At 41.0% G+C, this 20,695-nt stretch overlaps 1 protein-coding gene across 2 annotated transcripts in view; it reads right to left on the bottom strand.

Moving 5' to 3' along the window:
• The window catches only part of PRKCZ (protein kinase C zeta), a 169,873-nt gene that overhangs the window by 127,539 nt on the left and 21,639 nt on the right, over nucleotides 1–20,695 (bottom strand). For both annotated transcript variants that reach the window (XM_063436680.1, XM_063436681.1), the window contains exon 5: nucleotides 7,738–7,788. In XM_063436680.1, coding sequence (XP_063292750.1) covers nucleotides 7,738–7,788 — 51 coding nt within the window. The remainder of the gene's footprint in view (nucleotides 1–7,737; nucleotides 7,789–20,695) is intronic.

The raw sequence follows: 20,695 nt of genomic DNA, 5'->3' as shown, positions 1-20,695 counted from the left end.
TGGACTGGTAGGGGGTACTTGAGGATTGGGTTGGGAACCCCTGGCCTATATCACTCGTTTGGATATAACATTGCAGACTCTGCATTAGTTTTTAACATCTAGGTAGTAAAAAAAATAGTAAAGCAAGAGGTATTCTGGTATATTTTCCAGGCTGAGAAAGTGGCACACACTACTTTCAAAAGAGTTAGGTGCCTTCATGTACAAGCTTGCAGCACTAAAAATTGAACATTTCCAAAAGATCTCCACACAGCATTAAAGGGACGCATCAAGCACAATTACGTACGCTCTTTGCATAGGTTTTGGTACAAGAAGGTCCACTGCCCCTACTTTCCTGCACATAATTACTTACAAATGCAGCAATTTTGCAAAAAGCTCTACAGCTATAAGCCTACCCTTTCAGCATTTGATATCAGCAGAAGTAGCGATATTTCTTCCTGTGAGAGAGCAAAAAAAGGCACATGCCATGCAAATCTACACTTCTTCTGACAAGTCCTTTCATGTGCTTGAGCTGTGGTCAAGCAACATCTGACATATCCACTTACATAACGGAGAATGGAGCGGTCAGTAAGAGGACAGTAGCTGCAGAGCTAAACTAGGAAAAATTCCATTCAGGCTGGAATGCCCCTTGAAGCTTATTTGCTATTAAAGAACTTGCATCTATGTTGACTGATGAGAATCAACAACCAAAAAAGAAATAAAAAACAATGCTACTTTTATTTTGCTTTTAAATAGTATTTTGTTAAATTCAATATAATAATTTTACTGGAGGAAAAATACACAAAAACAGTGAGAGTCTCTAGGAGCTACAAGTGATATACCGGTATGTGGGAAATTATGTAATCTAAAAGTAAAGGACCTTATAGTACAATAAAAAGCTCAAATGGTATCCAGTTTTATATTGACCTAATAAACCTAAGGTGAAAGATATCATCATCAGATAAAAAAACCTGGTCTAAAATGCTTCCAAGTTGTATGAAAATCCACAATATTAAAATAGTGCAAGATTGACAACAGAAATAAATCTCAAAAATACAGAAATTAAAATTAAATTAGAGCAGCATATCAACAAAATAAAAACAAATTATAAAATAATGACCAATACACCTTTATAGTCCAATATGACTGTTGGTTGTTCTAATAGTGAACAGTGAATGTCCAGAATAAATGTTCAAATTAGATGTTCAATGACTGTAGGTAGCATAGAGAACTTAGTCCAAACTTGTAATAACAGCATGGGGTTAATGGTATCTAGGTCATTAGTATACTTTCATACAGGAAGATACAGTAGCAGTCCAGAAATAAATATATATGGCAATTTAGTATAGATAGGACTAAATGCTCTGGGGTTTTTTGGTTTTTAGACAAGATGATAATGCAAAGTTCTTATTGAGAAAATATTTTTTTTTTTTTGTCAATCTTTCTTTTATTAAGGCATGCAAGATGGGGTACAGAAAATAAAAGGGGAAATGTACGAGTAGTTATACAACATAGGGATAATACAGCGTATATATTGAGTATGCACATTTCCTGGATAATAATGCCTCATATTTTTTATTTATATGGTGTTTAGCTCAGGTTATGTCTGGTGCAACAATGTACTTGCGTCTCCTGTCGCACTAGCTGGTCCCGATTGTAGTGTGTGTTCTGTATTACCAGATATGCATAACATTTGTCAACGTTAAGTTAGTCTTAAGAGGATAAACAGGTGCAGTCAAACTGAACAATAGAGAAAGGTTACCTAAGCTGTTTTGTCTCAGGCTTCATGCAAAAGGTGGAACAAGCTAAGTGCTAAACAGTCTTGTGTTAGTGGCCCTTTTGATACATAGAAGAGATGTTGTACGCATTATTTCGGTCTAAGAGATTAATATTGGAGTCAATATGTCTAGCATTTGAAGACCTGTGAAACTATAAAGTCATGGCAATATAAGGATTTGTGAAACAACATCAGGGCAAAAGTGGATGGGAACAAACATAAATAAGATCAGTTAAGTCCACACAGTAGGTGTCCTGTTCAAGAGTAAACTTTTGTTAGAAGACATTGTAGGGCAGCTAACGTAATTATTTGCTAATCGGAGCAGTCAATTATGACAGAAGAGGGTTAGGAGGTGCCCCCGTGCCTCAGCTAGGTATTCCTGGTGACTTGAGGGCTGCCTGCGTGTCTTACAGGATTACTAATATGGGCCTGATGCCCCTGTGTGGGACATAGAGATCGCCTTGGGGGGTGAGATAGTCCCCATGTGGCGTCGTCCGCAGCCTTGTGTTGCTTTGACATTTAAAGGGAACTCTCCTGGAACTCGGGCCACTTCTTCCCATGGGCAAGGCCGGTGCAAGGGTAGGTATTGAGAGCTATTTACATGGACCTATGGCGGTAGCTAAGCACTCGTGGACAACAAGTTAAGCGGTGGGCTTGGCTATCTGGGGCGTTTTAGCGTTTCAGATAGGGCGCCACTATAGTTTAGGTGGAGAGCTAAAACAGGTTTATTTTTGGGAAGCCCACTCTATATATACTATATAAACATAAGAAAAACACAATATAGTAAAACAAGACTTATGCTGCCACAACGGCGTGGGTAAGCAGTTAACCAAACATGTTGCAATGGTTGTTAGGCTTAAGTGCAGGTTGCACAATGTTATATGTGTATTGTTCTCACCTGTCTGGCGGTTACTCTGTTACGGAGCATGAAAGGTGTGGTACGAGGCCAGTTTGCGCCGTACAACATGGGCAATATGAGGTGAAAACTAGAGCTGAGAACGTTGCCCAACAGATTGGCAGTGCTAGCACCGCTCGGGCGTGCGTTCCTGTTAAACATCCCACACTCTTTAATGTGGCAGAGAGCATGCTAGATAAGTTGCATGTTTTGGTGTGTCGTACGTAATGCCAGTTAACCTGTGCATTGCGTGCTTGGGCCGAATAACCAGCTCAGAAAAACCATGCCCATAAAGTGTATCGTGTTGGAATGGCCATGCGTAATACTAGTGGGACCTGAGCGCAGCCAACAAATTGTGTAGGAGAGACGGGGGTCTCGAGCTGCTGTTGGTGGGTAGTGTGTAATGTGGGTGAAGTGGGTGACTTTGCCGTGGTGAAGCGGTGTTTTATATCGTGGGTGAATTAGGCAAGGAAGGACTGGACTATGTCGTGAGTGTGTCATATACCCTTCGCTGGGGTAGGGAGAGTAAATTTATAGCTTGGTGTGGTGTGTGTAGACGGGGACGCGTGTCCCTGTGCTGGGAGGGATGGAGGCCGTGGTTAGGCGTGTATGCCTACTGAAATTTGTATGCTGAGAGAGTGGGGGTTCGGTGCATGGGTCTAGCCCCTTTCGGGTACCTGTTACAGTCCCCGCTGCCAGAGTCAATAAGTTTAATGATCCCCATATGAAAATAGTTTTTCTGTGGTCCGCGGCTGATCTTGTCTGCCGGTCTGTCCTGTGTCAGGCCGTGTAGTCGGTCAAGTGGTGAGTGCCACATATGGGTCGGGTGTGCAACCTGGCGGTATGAAAGGGACGGATCTCTCTGGGTCCCACGAGAGTTGTTGGGGAGTTGTTCTCTCCTGGTGTGCTGGAATGAGGGAGTCCGGAGGAAGGCCCAGTGCCTGTAGGAGCGGTGCTGCGTCGGTCAGTTCCCTGATTTGGTGGGAGTCCGGCCCCAGCTGTACGGTGAGTATATGGGACATTTGCCATCTGTATTTAAGGTCCCGTTGGCGGAGAAGCGTGGTGAGCGGTTGGAGGGAACGTCGCCAAGCCAGGGTGTCCCTCGAGAGGTCGGCAAAGAAGCTCACCGCCATCCCCTCAAATTGAAACGGCGTCTTTCCTCTCAGGGCAGCTTGGACCGTTGTTTTGTCCCTTCTTGTTTGGAAGGTGAGTATAATGTCTCGCGAGGCTTCGGTTGGCGCCCTTGGCGGTTTTGGGATCCTAAATATGTTGGCGAGGGCTATCTTGTTGGCCTGTGTGGGCGGCAGTATAGCTGCAAGGAGACGGTTGACTACCTGTGGGAGATCTCTGTCAGGGGTCGTATCGGAGATCCCTCTGATTTTCAGATTATCCCGTCTTCCTGCGTCTTCCTGCTCCGCCATGCGGTGTTCATGCGCCTTTTGTTGCCGTTGGAGGACTTGTACTGTTTGTCTGAGTTCCCCGATGTCTCGAACATTGGTTTTGGTAGTGCATTCTAGCGTGTGTAAACGGGTTGTCAGTCCCCGCAGGTCGCCCCTGAGTGCTGCTATGTCGTTATGTAAATCTTTATGATGATCAGCGAGTAGCTGAGTGAGGACCGATATAGTCACTGGAGCGGTGTCCGGGTTAGTGGTAGTCGGCTGTTTCGGCTGTTCTAGCCTGGGGGTTGGCAGGTACTCCTCTCCGGAATTGTCATCAGAGAAGTCGGAGCAGCCGCCATGGAGCGCCGCCATGTTGGTCTCGTTTGCCTCGTGGGCCTGTCTCCACATGTCGCTGATCGTAAGTCCCTGGGTGTTTTTTTCTTTCGGTAATTTTTTAGTTTTCCGCCCCATGGCTTCCAGGGGGGGTGTATCGTATAATTGCTGCGATTTGGGGGTGTTCAGCCTCGGATTTTACTCGTTTTTCCCCGTTTTTGTCACGGAGCTCTCTGACTGTGCGACCGCTTGCTTTGGCTGTCAGGCTCCGCCCCCCTTGAGAAAATATTTATTCAAAGCTGGATTGATGAAAAATAAGCAATTTTACTGAAAATTAAAAAGTGTTTAAAAAGACATCAGAAAAATTTGAATTATTAAAAATAACTGTGCAATACTGAGGTAGGTATTCTATTCTGTCTCGATTATAAAAAAGATAATGAACCTGTAAGCCAGACCCAGATGGTTGTGGATTGCTTGAAGCTTCCTTCTCCTCTGTAGCCAGTGAGGATGGCTTGTGTGTTCCTCTCTGCTCCGCCTCCGACCGCACATCGAGGGGTGGGCTGTAAACTCATAGGGAAAGGTGCAGGTGATACAGGCACCAGGTCCGGAATGTGACAGGCTGCAGAAGTGTGTGGAGACTTGAATCCCTCCTCCCAGTTGCAAACAGATAGATCGCCTTACGCGTTTCATGAAGAAGGGCGACCCTACGAAACGCAGCATATTCCCTAATCTTGTCCCACAAAGTATGCAACTTCATGATGTAGGGCGACCCTACAAAACGCATAAGGCGATCTAGATGGGCCGAATAGTTCTCATCTGCCGTCACATTCTATGTTTCTATAAGATTTTTAAACAGCTAGATATAAAAAATATATATATATTTTATTTTATTTTTTTTATAAGAGAATCGCTAATGTGACGAAATCCACTTCGCCACTGGTTTTTGGAGGAGCCTGTTTGCCAGCCTCCTACCCTGGGACTATGGGCCCTGTGATAACCGAGGTTCAAAAGTACGGTTTCTGCCCCTTGGACTTTTAACTGGAACAGATTCAAACATGTGGCGGGGGCAATCTTAAATTGTCCAGCGGTGTTTTGTCTTTGAGTGTATGGAACTGTTTTTTGGCATGGGACCATGTGCACAGTGGGGCAAAAATAAGACTTCCAGGAAATTCCTGAATCCCTGAACCGATCTGGGTGATTTTTGGATATGTTGTTCACCCAGATCGGGGCTATCAGGGGATATGTTGTATTTTGGGGTACTTTTTGGGGTTTGTAAAAATGTATGTTTTTTCTGTTTAGAGTTAATTGAGTTAGCCCATTGTCTTTGTTAATTGTATCGCAGGCAGAGGGGAGAGATTGTGTGCTGTAAGTGGGAGTGTCTGACATTGTTGTATTGTTCTGATTGTTTGAGTCCTTTGTGTGCCTGTGTTCCATCAGGTCCAGGGGGTGTGCCTCTGGCCTGAGGAATTGTATATAAGCAAACCTGTACCAATAAAGCCTCAGACTTATTCTACCCTTCATGAAGTTTCGGCTCATGTTTGGGGGATTGGAGAACTACCTACACTCTGGAAGCTGGACACTGGTCTTGGGTCCAGAGTGGGTGGAAGGCGGCGAGACTCCAACCAAGCTGCGGCGGTTCGTGGGGTCTGTGGTGGTTATGGTGTCTAGTGGAGTGCTTGGAGCCCTCGGGAAGCACTAGGAGGATCCTTCAACGGAGGTACCCAGTCAGGGTGCCAGGCGATCAGTTACAGCAAATTTATGGGGGTAAAAATATGTTGATCAAAAGATAAATCTGACTGTCATTTTGGAGTCAAAAAGGGATTGTCCCTCTATTTTGAGACAAAATTTGACATTTCTGCAGATTGGATTTTTTGCCTCCTTTTGGATCAGAAGCAGAAACATATATATGTGAAAGGCTGAGCATGATGTACTAGGTTGTTTTGCTTTTTCTGCACTGTGAGTCAGTGAGTACAAAAAGAAGGATAATCCTGAACATGTCTGATCAAAATGCCAAAACTTAATAGGAGCAGAACAAATTCGCGGATACAACAAGGGAAACCACAAAAGGGCACAAAAGCTGCTTGTGGAGAGAGTTTAGATAGATATAGAAGTTCCTTCATTGGCCGGCATCATTCTTGCGACCACACAATGTACACATACATTGACATGTGAATAATGCGTGGTAGCCATCTAGCTCCAAATTCCATCGTCCCGAGAAGCAGTACGCTAGTGGTGTGGAGATAGAGGAAGCAGGTGTGCTGGAATTATTGGCAGGTCAGCCTGGCATGAATGCACGAGAGGCATCATTCAGGCTGGACAACTTAGGGAAGACCCTGCAGGAAGCACTGTTTCAGTGCTCTCTGCAGGGTCTTAGTGCCCTGAACATCGTGAAATCTCATTTAATGATGCTCTCGCACTATGCTTGTTTGGGAAAAATCTGGGACAGCAGTACAGGACCTGAAAATCAGGACTGTCGCACCAAAGTTGTGACAGTTGGGAGGCTTGAGGATGAAAGTGTGAATGTGGAGTACTAAAAAAGGGTGCAGATATAGAGAATTTAGCAATAATCATGATGCCAGAATGGAGCATGCCATCACACCAGAGAGGCAAAACAGGAGGTGTAAAAAATTCAGAGTAAATTTGAGATTTAAGGCCAGAGTAATCAAACTGAAAGCATAACTGAGTACAGATCTTATTATTTTCTCTACTTTAGCTGACAACAGCACTACTATACATTATCTTTGTATTCTTCTATATTTAAAACTGCAGTTCAGATTGCAGACTTTTATTACTTTACATACCACAAGTAGAGTACAAGTACTGCAATAAATATAAAAAAGCAGAGGAGTGAATAACTGACAAACTATGCTTGCTCGTAATTTTTCAATACTAAATCCATTACATAAATCTGTATGCAAGTGTTTATATATAACCAGCAACTAGAAACTATATTGTAATTTCTATGTCATTTTTTTTATTTAATTAAATACTATTATTTTCAAATAAACTAGTTTCTACATAAATGTATTTACTAAAGGTAATTGTTTTAGCATACAGAAAGTTTATATAGGCAAGAGTAAACAAACAGCAAGGGCAACATCAAATGGAAAAACAATGAGAAAAGCAAGGTTGCCCTGCAGATGACTTGTTTATTTTGTCCAAGCGATTTGAAATTGCACCTGCACTCATTACTTCATGGCAATCCAATATCATTTTAGCAATGTTTTTGATTTTTAGCATTTTTTTAATTTTTCACTGTATAAATAAGCAATACAAAAATAAAAATAATGAAAGTACAATTTAATATTATTGAAAACGTCAATATAAATTGTATCCTATGAGCAATGCACATTTTCATTTTATAATGGATTACTTACTGTCTTCTCCTGGGCAAGGCATCCCTGGTCTTTCTGGGATGCTTGGAAACACTAAAATGAAAAGAAAGAAAAAAAAAATTAAGAGAACTACATCACTGATTGGTACAAACAGATATTGTCCCTTACAGGACCAGCGTTATATCAAGATTGTGATCATACCAGATTTATCTGACCCTGGTCCTCAAAGGGTTAAATACTGATCTATACATTTCAGCATAAATCAATGGTCAGCTGTGATGATAATGAAAAAAAACTACTGTCATTTTCATGCATGTTTTTTTTTTTTTTAAACAAGACTAACATTTCTACTGTGTGAAAAAAAAAAAGCTTGCTTTATTAAAAGTATTTTTTTCAGTGCAATATATGAATAGTGAAAAACAGCAATGTAAGATTAAAAAATATGTGGTGTGTTTTTCACTTACCACCACTGCATTAGGAAGCAAAGTCAGCCAATCAGCATAGGGATGTTGGGATGGATGTCAACTCCAAAGTCCTGCGAATTGGGACGCAGGTAGGAGGAAGTTAAAAGGGGTGGGGCAAGTAGCGCAATCATGTCACTGGCTCTGCACCCAAAGGAGCGGACCTTCCCGGAAAGGAGGCAGGTCTGCCCAAGTTAATGGCAGGTCATTCTGCCAGTCAATCATGCAGACTGGCTCACTGAGGGCAGACACTGCAGGGAGCTCCCTTTCTGTGCTTCCTGCTGGGTCCTAGTGCCCTAAACATAGCTCAAGCATGTCTTCGGATATGCTTGTGCCATGATTGTTGCAGACAGTTTCCTTGTGTCCCTAAAACCAGAACACCAGGGAACTAAGGCAGGACAAGACCCAAAAATCAGGCTCTCTCCCCTATTTTGGGACGGTTGGGAGAGAGGTATGATACTGCATATCTCCCAAGTGCCCCTATTTAGGAGGGAGAATCCCTATTTTTGGCCCAAATCCTTCTGTTCCTCTTTTCAAACCTAATGTCCTTCTTTTCTAGGAGCTCCATATTGTTTGTGTGTGAGTGTACAAAAGAGCTCCACAGACATAATACTCAACAGTAATGTGTCTTTAAACTACAATAAATATGCTTAGAAATTAGTCTGTATGAATAGGATACATTGTTCTTAATTAGGTTTTAATAGTATACATTGGTATTAGTAAGTAACCTAAAATTTCTCTGGCTACTTTCCATTCACATCCCTAAAATCAAAGTCCCTCTTTGTCCATATGAAATGTTGGGAGGTATGATGCAATTTTTGTAGTGAGATATATTGATATAGGGGTAGCTTGCTTTCAGATTTAAACAAGAACATATACATACAAGTATATTTAAAATTAAAGAATCTCAGAAATTTATAAGGATTACCCACCCCTGCTTGCACTAGAGGATATTTTAGGTGAATATGATGGTTTTATTCCAGAGAATAGAGAGCTGTTCATTTGTATATGTATCATTTAAACGTATAAAATGCACACACTGTTTTCATCATTTTGCTTGCAGTCTTAAAATAACTAAAAAGTGAACCTCCAGACACCAATGCACTTTTATGTATTTTATACTTTTGGACGTCTTTTTTGCATAGCTCACATTAGATATTTTGTTTTTTAGAACAAAAATAAATGTTTTTAAAATTCTGCCGGTTAACCTGTAAATTTAACTTTACTCACAGACAGGAGGCTACTTCAGGGCCTAGAAGGCTATAAACAGAGCAGGAGATAGTAAAAACTCTAAATTAAACAGAATGTGCAATAAAGGAAATGTGAATTTTAGATCTATTTTCAGGAAGCGTTTAGTAAGGCTGTGTAAGTCACATGCAGGGAGGTGTGACTAGGGCTGCATAAACAAAGCAGTGAGACTGCAGGGATATGAGCTATACACCAAAACAGCTTAATTAAGCTTAAGTTGATTTGGCGCCTATAGACTCCCTTTAATAGGAAGGGACAGAAAGGGATCTGTACACATACAGTTTTGTTAGGATAAAAAAATAGGAATATTTACATCAGTCATAGAAGAAAAAAAACAAACAAACACCGCTAATCAGCTAGTCCAAAAGCTATAAAATACAGGGTCCAACAAAGCAGTCGTTTACATCATCTGAAGCACAGTCAAGTTTTCTGGAACTTGAAGTTCAGAAATAGAAAGCTGGTAAAGTCTGCAAGCCGAACAGAGCATGTGCACATAAGGATCATCTTCCACGCCTACATTTGCACTGCTGGGCTAGACATATCCACAATGAGGTTCCTGATTGGCCAAACTATTTCCTGTAGTAGGCAAAGCCTGAGGCTGATGATGTAAAGTGACTGGAATTGCACACACAAAAACAAACCTTCATACGTGTCGAACTTTTAATAATTTTTAGTTTGTTATTGCCTAGCTTAGTGCATCATCTATAGAATGCATTAAAAAAAACAAAAACAAAACACGGAATGTGACGGCAGATAAGAACAAATCGGCCCCTCTAGTCTGCCCAATTTTCCCTGGCCTTATCTTATAGCTAGGATAGCCTTATGCCTATCCCACGCATGCTTGAACTCCCTCACTGTGTTAACCTCTAACACTTTAGCTTGAAGGCTATCCTATGCGTCCACTACCCTCTCAGTAAAGTAATACTTCCTGATATTATTTTTAAACCTTTGTCCCTCTAATTTAAGACTATGTCATCTTGTTGTGAAAGTTTCTTCTTTTAAATATAGTCTCCTCCTTTACTGTGTTGATTCCCTTTATGTATTTAAATGTTTCTATCATATCCCCCCTGTCTCGTCTTTCCTCCAAGCTATACATGTTAAGATCCTTTAACCTTTCCTGGTAAGTTTTATCCTGCAATCCATGAACCAGTTTAGTAGCCCTTCTCTGAACTCTCTCTAAAGTATCAATATCCTTCTGGAGATACGGTCTCCAGTACTGCGTACAATACTCCAAGTGAGGTCTCACCAGTGTTCTGTACAATGGCATGAGCACTTCCCTCTTTCTACTGCCAATACCTCTCCCTATACAACCAAGCATTCTGCTAGCATTTCCTGCTGCTCTATTACATTGTCTACCTACCTTTAAGTCATCTGAAGTAATTACTCCTAAATCCCTTTCCTCAGATGTTGAGGTTAGTAGGGTATTAAATATTCTATACTTTGCCCTTGGGTTTTTACGTCCAAGATGCATTATATTGCACTTATCCACATTAAATGTCAGTTGCCAAAGCTCTGACCGTATTTCTAATTTACCTAAATCATTTGCCATTTGGCTTATCCCTCCTGGAACATCAAAACCGTTTGCTGGAGTGCTCCTTCCACTGAAAACATCATTGCCATTTTACAGGAGCTTTTTTTTTTTTTTTTTTTTTTTTTTTAAATCCTTTTGTCCCTCTACATTCCTTCATTTTGATTTTGTTCAAATTCACCCTAGACTACTTGCGCTCTCTCACCTCTAACACTATATTGATTACAAAACTGTGACATTTTGTCTCTAGCAGATCTGCAGAATTCTCTATACTTGAAAACACGCTAAGCACCACAGCTCCCAATTCACAAACTTGGTTCCACATTAGGATAACAATACATTTTCAGAGTAGATATAATCCATGCCTGGAGAATAATAAGTCACACCTACAAACTGGCATTTGTGTAACAGTAGTTCTCTTTCAAGTAAAGGGACTTTATGGACCGGGTATGTTGGAGTTCATGTCTGTTTACAGTTATGTAATGATTTCGTTTACTTCACCTACTGTGACAGGATTTCAGCTAGGCCCCAAATCTACACGTGTCGTATCTGTATATAAAGTAATACATAGCCAAGTTACAGTAATCAAATGTTATGAGCATGTGCAAGACCTGAAACCACATTCCATTCTCTCCTAGTACTATGTTACCTATCCATATAAGGTAATCCTGTGTATACTGTTTACTGATTGGTGTAAGAGTACAGTTTCGGGATCTATAGTCTACAAAAAGCCTGTAATTCAAAACTCCAGTGCTCAGACTTGGACAGGAGTCAGCTGAGACCAGGCCGGTAACAATAAACCTTTTTTGCTTCCTGAATCGACCGGTGTCCGGACTCTCTGTGCTTGGCTTCATCAGTGTTTTCTCGTAACATTTCTGGTGAATTGGCCGGGAAGCCATCGTGGAGATCGCTGAGACTGTGATATTTCATCAATCTCTCTACAGCTACATCCCTGGTCTGTTACTGCCTGGACCTACTGTCATCTCAGGCGCCACTTGGCATCTTCGTCCAGGAGACCATCGGCTTCTGCACAGTGGGTATCGGGGTGTCCCATCAAATTTCGATCCTGGGTCCAGGAACCAAAGGAGAAACTAATAGGGGTAATACGTTTTGATATACCTGGGTATTACTGTTGTCTGGCCTTTCCCTTTGAAAAGAAGAGAGACCTGTTAACTATCTGGTAGCTAAAATCTGGTCTGTAAAGAGACCGTTTAGAGGACTACTGAATTGTAAATAGTGTTTGACTAAAATATGGGGTGGTTAAGATGTTGGTCTATTGTATAGCTTTTTGGTGAGAGGGAGAATTTAAAAAAAAAAAAAACATTTGTTGGCTGGGCAACCGCGCCACGTTTCGGATAACGGGCTTTGTGTGCCAATCGTAACTTTGTTTGAATATTTTGTTATTTTGAACCAGACTGTTGTAATAATGGGTACTTTTGATTCTAAAATTGCTGATACGTTAATATGTAGTTGATCAAATTTTAATAAGGGGTATGCAATTCATATCAGCCCCAATATATAGTAAAAACCAAAGAAAAGAAAATGTTACTTGCGCTTTCTACTTAATCCCTATGTATATTTAGACAAATGGAGGTCATTTAGTTGCTCCAATGGCCATTGGAGGGATGCCCGCCTGCCAACGTCAAGGCAGACCCCCCTAAGCGGGTCCTAACACTGACCCTTCAGCCTGCTTCAGTGTTAGGACCCGCTTAGGGGGGTCTGCCTTGACGTTGGCAGGCGGGCATCCCTCCAATGGCCATTGGAGCAACTAAATGACCTCCATTTGTCTAAATATACATAGGGATTAAGGAGAAAGCGCAAGTAACATTTTCTTTTCTTTGGTTTTTACTATATATTGGGGCTGATGTGTGTTGTAGTCCTTGCTGCTTAAGCGCAGGACTTCTCTTTTTGTATTTGTATTTACTTTGTATCACACAGCCTGGTTACAATGCTGCTACCCATCCCATGTGTTCCCTATTAAGGGTTAATAAGTAAAGGGGTGTATATAAAAAATACCCCTTTCTGTCTCATTAGAGATATCTTTGCCAGAAGCTCAAGGAAGCAGGCTGAAGGGTCAGTGTTAGGACCCGCTTAGGGGGGTCTGCCTTGACGTTGGCAGGCGGGCATCCCTCCAATGGCCATTGGAGCAACTAAATGACCTCCATTTGTCTAAATATACATAGGGATTAAAGAGAAAGCGCAAGTAACATTTTCTTTTCTTTGGTATGCAATTCATGATTATGGTGTAATGCTGTCCCCCTAAAGATTGAATACTCTGTGTAGCAGGGAATGACCTGTTTTGGTAACCCAGTGGCCCTCCTGTGGTAGTCTTGACCCCGATTTAGTAAAACGGGTTCATACTGTTATTACCAGTATGCAAGGACATTACGACCAATTCCCACATGTAGACTGTGGAAACAAAATTGTTCAAAAACAACCTAAATGGATTACCGTAAGTTGTGCCACAAGGAACAATGTTGCATCATGGTTACCTAAACCCGTGCTGAAGTGCCATAGCAGGGTCAAAGAATTATAGGATGACTTCTGTTAGGACGTATTTCGTTTCGCTTGCCTTAGCATTTTAATAATATGTATGAAATATGTAGAATCAGATCTGATAAGTTGTGACAGTTGCATTAAGACTACGAGAACAGGCAAATATCCCAAACTCTCACCTGGCATTCGTGCATGAGCATGAGCAAGACCTGAAACCACATTCCATTCTCTCCTAGTACCATGTTACCTATCCATATAAGGTAAACCTGTGTATACTGTTTACGGATTGATGTATAGTCTATAAAAAGTCTATAATTCAAAACTCCAGTGCTCAGACTTCGAGACACGAGTCAGCTGAGACCCGGGCGGTTACAATAAACCTTTTTTTTTGCTTCCTGAGTCGACCTGTGTCCGGACTCTGTGTGTAGCTCCATCAGTGTTTTCCCATCACACGATATGTATTGTTGCAGTACCCCACCTTTACATATAAAAAAGCATTATGTATGAACAAACTAAAAAAAAAAAAAAAACACAAAACCCACAATTTTACTTTAATTTTTTATATATATATATATATATATATATATACACACACACACACATACATACATATACATACATACACACACCATTAAATAGATTCATTTATTAGTCCTGAGTGATGATTGATCTGTATATATTTAAAATTATTATTTGGATGTTATAGTGCAAAGATTGCAATGCAATAACTACAACTTAAAGGTAGACACGAAATGTGGTATGGTAGAATTATACATTTCACAGCAGTCAATGAAACCAAAACTGCTACACAAAAGTATATATTTATAGAATTTAAACACCTCCTTTGGTATTTACCTAGGATATTCTAACTTAACACTTCCTCATGGAACCATTGGATATTGAGCAGGGATGTGAAATTGTTGTTGCCTGATGCCCGGGACATATAGTTTCAGGCGCCAGGCAGGCAGTTTTAATCTACCTTTAGCCCTGCAACAGGCAAGTGGCAGAGCTGCTAAAGGCAACATGTGGCCTCACGTTCCGAGGGCATGAATCCTCGTAGTTTAGTGAATAATCCTGTCTATGTTCAGGGTTCTGAAATAATTGTGCATATCAGGACAAGTAGATTTAAGAAAATAAATAATCACACCCTTGTTGATGAGCAAAAATGTAAATAATAATCCTTTGAGTTCAGCTATACCCCACAATACCCAACAAGTTTAAAGTACTTATATATCTAGTAAGTTATTGGATAAAATTGCTAATTTCAAGAACTAGATTTGCAACTTTGAAAGGCTAATTTACAGCATCCATGTCATCTTTGGGGCAAAATAACTTACAAGAAAACAGTCTAGAAGGGAATAAAATTAAAACGAGAAAAAAAAAAAAAATACAGAATTTCACCAACCACAGACTGGCAGCTGAAGCTCAGCCTCGGAGCAGATCCTTGAACTCTACAATGGCGATGACTTTCCCAATGAACACTTTGTACTCTTCTAAGAGACTTCAGACAACCATCAACAGAAGAAATCTTCTACAGGAATGGTACAAACTGCTCCTATCTTCAACAAGTACAGATAGACACTGGGGATGATATGGTGTGGTTGCATAATACACAGAGAAGAATTAAGATCACACAAGGAGTCTAGGCAGATTACCAGTTTGGCCCCCACTGGATTCTTCACATATGGATGGTGGTAACGAGGCCAAGCAAATACATTAATTATTCTGGCATCTGTCTAGCCCCTGGACACTAGGTGGCCACCGGTTAATACTGCTCTGATAATACAGTGCTAAGGAGAGAAATGGGAGGCTGGAGTGGGGTGGCAACTACCTATTTGTGTACTTGAGGAAAAAATATATATCATGTAATATAAAAAAAAATACACAAAGATGAAGTATGTCTATTATGTGATCAACAACACCTAAATCTTGTCAGGCGCAGCCTAAGAGGCTGCTGTGTGGCACATACTATTGCACGAGGGGTTTGTTTTATTATATTTTCGTTTATGTTTAAACTTTTCGATGTATGCCTATAGCTTATATGTTTGACTTAAAGACAACACAACTACACGCCGCATTACTGGCAGCAACGTCCAATCAACCAACAGGCTCACTGACACTACGGCGATGGTCCATCACATAGGTGCAGCTGACTTTAACTGAGCCTGTTCCTAATTGAACACCCACAACTTACCCACCAGACACGACAACCCAGCCAACAAAGGCGACAGGCGTAATAGTACACTGCAGCTACCACCTGGTAGCATTATCTCTCACCTTTAATATTACCTTTTGTCTACAGCAGGTCCTCCTCCTTTTCTTGCCAAGCGTGAGATGCAGGACAATGACTAGCAGGTCCATATTACCCAAGATTTTCTACAGTAACTGCTCACCCATAAACGCGTTCAACCCACGCCGACACCAGTACAAATCCTAGCCTAATCACACGTTAACAATCACAGACAGACACGACCCATATATTGTTATTCTTCAAAGTACATAACCTGTGCTAAGTTTCTTGCAAGCATGTTTATTATAAAATTTGTGCAGTACTAACTCATGCCATATATTGTTTAATCTGGAATTGCTGATATCTGCTGTTGTGGCAAGATCGGCACGCATGTACCCTCAATGCACAACAAAAATAAAGAATTAAAAAAAAATAAACACCTAAATCTTTAGACTATCGTCAATGGATTCACTTTATAATAAATTGTCATCAGAGTGTAGAATACTATCTTATATAACAGAATGTGTTTAAACCCAAATGTGACACCTATGTAGTGATTATTTCCTCCTATTAAGAGAATAGATAAAGAAAGTATAGACGTTTAAAGTATATTTTCTTAGCAGTGTGATATTCCATGGTCACGGTAACAGTACCACCAACTGGGATAATCCTGGCTACTTTAACCCCTTAGTGACCAGACCGTTTGCAATTTTCTTACCGTTAAGGACCAGGGCTGTTTTTACATTTCTGCAGTGTGTGTTTAGCTGTAATTTTCCTCTTACTCATTTACTGTAGCCACACATATTATATACCATTTGTCTCACTATTAAATGGTCTTTCTAAAAATACCATTATTTTCATCATATCATATAATTTACGATAAATTAAAGAAAAAAAAAAGTCATGAGTTTAGAAATACCCAATGTTAACATGTTCTTAGCTTTTTTTTTTTTTTTTTTGCAAGATATAGGGCTATAAGTACAAGTAGGAGATTGCGGTTTCAAAATATATATTTTTAAAATTTATCAATAGTGACATTGTAACACTGTTATCCATCATAAATCAATGAATAAAAAAAAAAAATGAATGCTAACTTTTGCCAGTGTTTGTGTCTAAGTGGCTACTAAAAAAGACTGAACATACCCCATTTGCAATACCTCGGGTTGTCTTCTTTTGCAAATGGTATGCCATCGTGGGGGTACTTCTCATTCCTGGGCTACCATACGCTCTCAAAGGCAACATAACCAATCTGGCAAATTTCAATGTGAAAAAAACAGAAAATATAGCCTTATATTTGACCCTGTAACTTTCAAAAACACTATAAAATCTGTACATGGGGGGTACTGTTATACTCAGGAGACTTCGCTGAACACAAATATTAGTGTTTCAAAACGCAAAAAAATTTCACTGACAATATCATCGCTGTGATATATTTTACGGTTTTGAAAAACCCATTGGTGTTGAGCGAAGTTGTGGGGGAAAAAAAGTCTTACATCTTGAGTGGTGTGCAGATTTTTGTTTTACATTGTTTATATAATATATATATATACACATATACATATACACACACACACACTTATTTCCTATATGTACAATATATTATAAAATAAAGCATTTTATAATATATTCTACATATATAATGCATATATATGATTTCATTATAAGTGTAATTTGAGATATATGTGTATATATCTCAAAGAACACTTAGAATGCAATCATATATATGCATTATATATTATAAAATGCTTTAAAGGACCACTATAGGCACCCAGACCACTTCAGCTTTATGAAGTGGTCTGGGTGCCAGGTCCATCTAGGGTTAACCCTGCAGCTGTAAACATAGCAGATTCAGAGAAACTGCTTTGTTTACAATAGGGCTAATCCAGCCTCTAGTGGCAGTCTCATTGACAGCCGATAGAGGCACTTCTGCACTTCTCACTGTGATTTTCACAGTGAGAAGACGCTGCCGTCCATAGGAAAGCATTGAGAAATGCTTTCCTATGGACTGATTTAATGCCGCGCATGGGCATTCGGCGGATGACGTCGGAAGAGGGATGAGAGTCTCCAGCGCCAAGGGAGCCCGGCGCTGGTGAAAGGTAAGAATGTAACCCCTTCCTCCCCCTTCAGCCCGGCAGGAGAGGGACCCAGAGGGTGGGGGCACCTACGACCCTATAGAGCCAGGAAAACTAGTTTGTTTTCCTGGCACTATAGTGGTCCTTTAATTCATTTATAATATATTATACATTAAATATATTGTTCATATATTATATATGTATAATTTAAAAAAATATATATATTTTTTTTTACACATTTTAGCTGCCTGGAGGACTGCCCCTGCTGGCAGCTCCATAGATTCCTATTGCGCCCTGGAGTGCCGGAGCCGCTGCAGGGGGACTGGTGGGCTCTCTGGCAGTCCCCCCGACCGGGATCACCGGTCCAGGTAAGTAAATGGCGCCTAAACCAGGTACGTCCGAGGTTGTTAATGACTGGTTTTCCCCCCCGAGGTCGGGAAGGGGTTAAAAAGGGCTCATGATAACTAGTATCATTTCAAATTAAATTTGATATTCATTTCATAGAAGGCAAATCAAGGACAAATATTGTATTTGAGGAGAAATAGAAACATTGTTTACATTTAAGGTTATTTTAGACTTCAATAACATTGTTCAAGTGAATTTAACTAGTGTAAGATAATGAAACATTAACTCCCTTTAAGTTTAAAGGAAAAGTAGCACATGCTCGATTTATAAAAATAAAGCAATATGGGGTGGGCCTGACCTGCAAACGGAACAGAACCACTTGCATTTGCACTACTGTGCACTACACGAACACTTCTGTGCACTACACGAGCTGGGAGTGCCTTGGTGAACACCGATTCCTTACTTGAGTTTTTTTAAACTCAGGAGCCCAAAAAGGCTCGATGCTGCCTACAGCTGCTGGAACTGGAGAGAGGCGCCACTCTCCTTGTCCTTGTGTCTGCAGTGAATCCGCTAAACTCCTGCCCTCCTCCCTCTGACTGGTGGGGGTGATCCCGGTCCACTCCTTTAGGCAACCTGGCTGTATGGGAGGCTTGAATCAGTGTCGAACAAAAGACCTGCAACACTTGGGGATGTGAATCACGGTGGATGACGAATGCTCCCCTAAGTGCAGTGCTGAACAAACTTTGCAACTAAGCTGGACAGCATATTCGATGCCTTCTGGATAAGCCTGGCACTCCGACAGCACTACGCTACAGCCTCCATATTGGGTGAACACTTACCTTCACACTCCCATTACGGGCACCCAGTGCTCACAGCAAAAAAGAGCTTGAAAATGGCAGCAGCGAAGGCAAAGTCCCCCGACCAATCCTACAGCTACACACTTGAAGCCAAAAGCAGCAAGGCTAAGCCACAAGAAATTGGAGACTCACCTCTGATTCGGCTACCAGCTGCAGCATAAATCATCTCTCTCAGTAAGCCTGTACTCCGCTCCATCCGAGGTCTCAATGTCACAGTGGATGATCTGGAGGACCTCTGTGGGCCTACCTCGCTTGCTTGCATGATCCTGCCCTCTACCTTCAACTAGGGGGGCGCTACATGGGCCTGATACCAGAACTATCTTGGCTGGACTCTATGTTCCCACAGCAGGGTGTCGGCTGACCTCGGAGGTAGCTCGTATCAACGCTGGCATTATCTACATCAACAGTATGCCTGACTTACCTACATGTTGAACTGACAAATGTTTTATCTTTTTGATTTTTGTTTATTCTTCCTGAAGCTTCTATGGCCTCTGCCTGTGCTCTTGTTGCCGAAGAGAGCTTCTGATCAGACCCCCAATGGGAACTGTGCCCCCAGTGAGATTGCTCCACTAACCCAGATGAATACATAAATCATAGTTCTATTTTGTATTTAGTTTCTCTCCACTTTTATTTTCCTAAGCACAATGAGAAGATCAAGGGGCTAACTTGTCTTTACTTAACTGATGCTTTCTCTCTACTCGGGGACCTAATGGTTGTGCTATCTAAAACCTACTTACCTCTCATCTTGTGAAATAAAAATCTACAGTACTATCAATTACACCGTCAGTAAGTAGAGCCCGTTTACTATATCCTCTTGTATTACCTGCCTACTGACGTGTTCTATTACTTTACTATTTCTAGCCCGTTTCAATATAAAAAACGTGCAGTTTCTATGAACACCGTGCTAATAGCGGTTTTGTCTGTTTTTACTACGCTTGTTATAGCTGTCATGGCATATCAAGCTAGTATGTTAACACTTGCACAATAAAAATAAAGAGCTTTACAAAATAAAATAAAGCAATACATTTAATATTGTATACTATGTTAGGACTACATATAAGTTAAATGAACAATTTAGTGTTACAAATATAAAAGCTGTATTCCTAACAGCAATGTGTTCCTCATCCCCCGCTGTTTTATACTGCAGAACTAAGGAGGACAGGGACAGTGCGCCAAGACCACTTCAGAGATCAAGTGGTCTGGGTGTCTATAGTGTCCCTTTAAAGGTAAAATGAAAGGCACAGGAACCACTTCATCTCAATGAAATGGTCTGGGTGCCATGTCCTCTCCAATGTTTAACCCTGCAGCTAAACAAACATTACCATTCTACAGAAACAGCAGGGTTTGTAGGGTTAATCTGCCTCTAAAGGCTGTCAGACGAAATAGTGGAGTAAAACTGGGGCACTAACCTCCCAAAACTCCTATGGGAGTGCATTGGATTGGCTGAGATCATTCGCCTCTAGGATACCAGCCGAATATGCAGAGTGGCACACAGCAGACTAGCATTGCAAGCGGAAAAAAAAAAGGTAATCTTGTTTTTAACCCTGGCAGCGAGGGTCTGGTTACCCAAATGTTGACTTGAGCACCATACACATTTGTATTCCCAATGCTAGTGTTCCTTTAAAAACACTTTTCAGTGAATCTCCTGGCTTGTCATTGCTCTGTGGGTATATGCATGTTAGTCATCTTTGCTTTTAAGCACAAGTCGGCTTTGACCTTGCACAGTCTGAAAAGTCCATGAGTGTATAATTGAGATGCCCGGC

The sequence above is a fragment of the Pelobates fuscus genome, chromosome 11, assembly GCF_036172605.1.
Source record: "Pelobates fuscus isolate aPelFus1 chromosome 11, aPelFus1.pri, whole genome shotgun sequence".
In the NCBI taxonomy this organism is placed as follows: Eukaryota; Metazoa; Chordata; class Amphibia; order Anura; family Pelobatidae; genus Pelobates; species Pelobates fuscus.
This window is presented reverse-complemented; position numbering and strand designations above follow the sequence as displayed.